This window comes from Coenobita brevimanus, chromosome 48 (genome assembly GCF_032717465.1).
Source record: "Coenobita brevimanus isolate Jiangsu-jjx chromosome 48, ASM3271746v2, whole genome shotgun sequence".
NCBI classification, from domain to species: domain Eukaryota; kingdom Metazoa; phylum Arthropoda; class Malacostraca; order Decapoda; family Coenobitidae; genus Coenobita; species Coenobita brevimanus.
This window is the reverse complement of record NC_137001.1, coordinates 10,832,088-10,834,589: the sequence shown is the minus strand read 5'-3', so window position 1 is coordinate 10,834,589 and position 2,502 is coordinate 10,832,088. Positions and strand designations below refer to the sequence as shown.

General features: G+C 46.2%; 1 protein-coding gene across 1 annotated transcript; it reads left to right on the top strand.

The window, feature by feature from the left end:
* The first annotated feature begins 547 nt into the window (after positions 1–547).
* Positions 548–973, top strand: LOC145399288 (uncharacterized). Its single transcript, XM_080271960.1, has one exon. The coding sequence runs from the start codon at positions 548–550 to the stop codon at positions 971–973; it is 426 nt and encodes a 141-aa protein (XP_080128086.1).
* Positions 974–2,502: the final 1,529 nt, after the last annotated feature.

The following is a 2,502-nucleotide window of genomic DNA, read 5'->3' as shown; positions in this document are numbered from 1 at the left end:
CTGGTCACCGACCACACGAGTGGGTAAAGAAATGTTCTGTCCATCCATACATCAGTGAAAAAAAAATTGACACCAGGAGCCAAGGGAAACCGCCTACCAGGGAGTGAGGGGACCAAGCGTGGTCTGATGGGAGTGGGGTACCTCGTCCCCAGAGGGTGTCCCCAAAAGGACACCTCGTGATGCGAAAGTTAGCTCCCACCAGTGCAAAGACCCCCTTCCCCAGCACCCCCCAGCCCAGACACCCAACCAACCAACTCGGGACAGCACCAAGGCAATCCCTCTGGAGGGCGGCACCGATGACCCTTAGGGTAACCTACGTTTCAGGCAGTGCTTAGTCAGACCCCTCACCCACAACCTTACCCGCATGGGAGACCCTGCCGGATGTCGTTACTTCCACGGGCAGGCTTGTGGGATCACAGGGGTATGCAAGCCCCCCCACCACGACAAGGTGGCTGCCCACGGGGGGGATGCTAGTCAGGAAGGCTATGGACAGTGTTCTTACATTAGATTGATTAATGACAAAGGTCAGATGCATTGTGCACTTGTAATGGCAAAATCAAGAGTAGCACCCACTATTCCAAGGTTAGAGCTTGCAGCAGCAGTTGTGTCAGTAAGAGTTCACACAGTTCTGAGAAAACAGCTGAATTACCAAGATGTCAAAGAAGTATTTTGGAATGATAGCAAAGTAGTACTAGGCTATATCTGTAATGATGCTAAGAAATTCCATGTGTATGTTGCAAACAGAGTTCAGCAGATACGAGATGAAATATCACCAGCACATTGGAAGTATGTTGAAACAGAAAATTACCCAGCTGACTATGCATCACGAGGCATGCCAGTACAAGCCATGATTCACAGTTCTAAGTGGTGGAATGGACCAGACTTTCTTTGGCAATCGCTTGACACACCTCAAGCATCAGTAGAAGACTTCATCATTGCAGAAAATGATCCTGAAGTGAAGAAAGTTGTATGACGTCTCACAGAAGCTCAAGAGCCATCATCATTCCTAGACAGACTGAAGTATTTCTCAGATTGGCATCGTAAGGAGAGCAAATGATGAGGTGAAAGAGAGAGAGAGATTGTCCAGGTGCTTGAGGATGCGAAAGTGGATGTATGTGGTATAACTGAAACAAAATGGAGAGGAGAAAGTGTGAGAGAATGGGAGTATGGATGGGGTATATGTGCAGGAGTAGGTGAGAATGAGAGGGCAAAGGAAGGAGTATGTATAGTTGTGAGTAAAAGATGGAAGAGGAGCATAAGACAGTATGGATCAGTTGGATCAAGGATTGTGTGGGTAAAATTGAAAGTTGGAATACAAATGTGGGCGATTGTGTGTGTGTATGCGCCAACGCAAGATCGTGCTAGAAGAGTGAGAGAAGAGTTCTGGACAAATGTAGAAGTGTGCATGGAAAAGTTTGGAAGGAATGATAGTGTTTTTGATTGGTGATATGAATGGTAAAGTTGGGAATGTGAAGGTGGATGGAATAGTTGGTGAGTGGGGTGTGCCTGCTGAGATAGATGAGAATGGGAGTGCGTTAGTGGACATTTGTGCTGGGAGGGGGTTGGTGATAGCCAATACCCTCTTCAGGCATAAAATGATCCACAGGTATACATGGCGAGTGATGAGAAGGGTGGGTGGTGAATGGAGTGAAAGGAAGGCAATGATTGATTATGTGTGTGTGGATGAAAGGATGCGAAGATGTATATAGGATGCAAGAGTTTATAGAGGTTGGGGGAGTGGACTTTCTGACCACTACTTGGTGGTGGCCAGAGTTAAAGTTCAAGTAAGATGGAGGAATAGAAGAAGGGAAAGACGAGAGGAAGGAGTAGTTGCAAGGAGAGTGGAAAGGTTACAAGAGGATGAGAAAAAGGCAGAGTATAAGAGAGAAGTGGAGGAACGATTGGGCAAATATGAGTTGGAGCAGATGGGGGACGTGGAAGGCGTGTGTAGAATATTTACAGAAGAAATATGTGCAGCATGTGATGTGGTGTGTGGAAGGAAGAGAAGACGGAGGGGGGTGCAAGGAACAGCGTAGTGGACTGAAGAGGTGAAACGGGCTGTGGCACAAAAGAAGAAAGCATACAATGAATGGATGAGAAATAGGGGCGTGGAAGAAGTTGAGAGGCGGAAGAGAGAGTTATATGTAGAAAGAAAGAGAGAGGTGAAAAGATTAGTAAGAGAGAGTAAGAAGAGAGTGGATGAGGAATTTGGAAGGAATTTGAGTGTAAAGTGGAGGGACTGTAAGAAAATGTTCTGGAAAGAGGTGAAAAGAGTAAGACAGGGTGGAAGTGAAGTTAGCAGGGGAGTGAAAGATAAAAATGGTAGATTACTAGTGGAGAAGGGAGAAAAAGTGAGCAGATGGAGAGAACACTTTAAGGAATTGTTGAACGTGGAGGATGGAAGTAATGCGAGTATAAGTGGCTGGGGAATGGCTGGAAGAAGGAGGGAGGTGAGAAGACAGGAAGAAATCAGTAGGATAGAAGTTGTGGAAGCAATGAAGA

Excerpts from the sequence above, each read along its gene's own strand:
- LOC145399288 (XM_080271960.1), top strand. The coding sequence starts at position 548 with ATGGCAAAATCAAGAGTAGCACCCACTATTCCAAGGTTAGAGCTTGCA.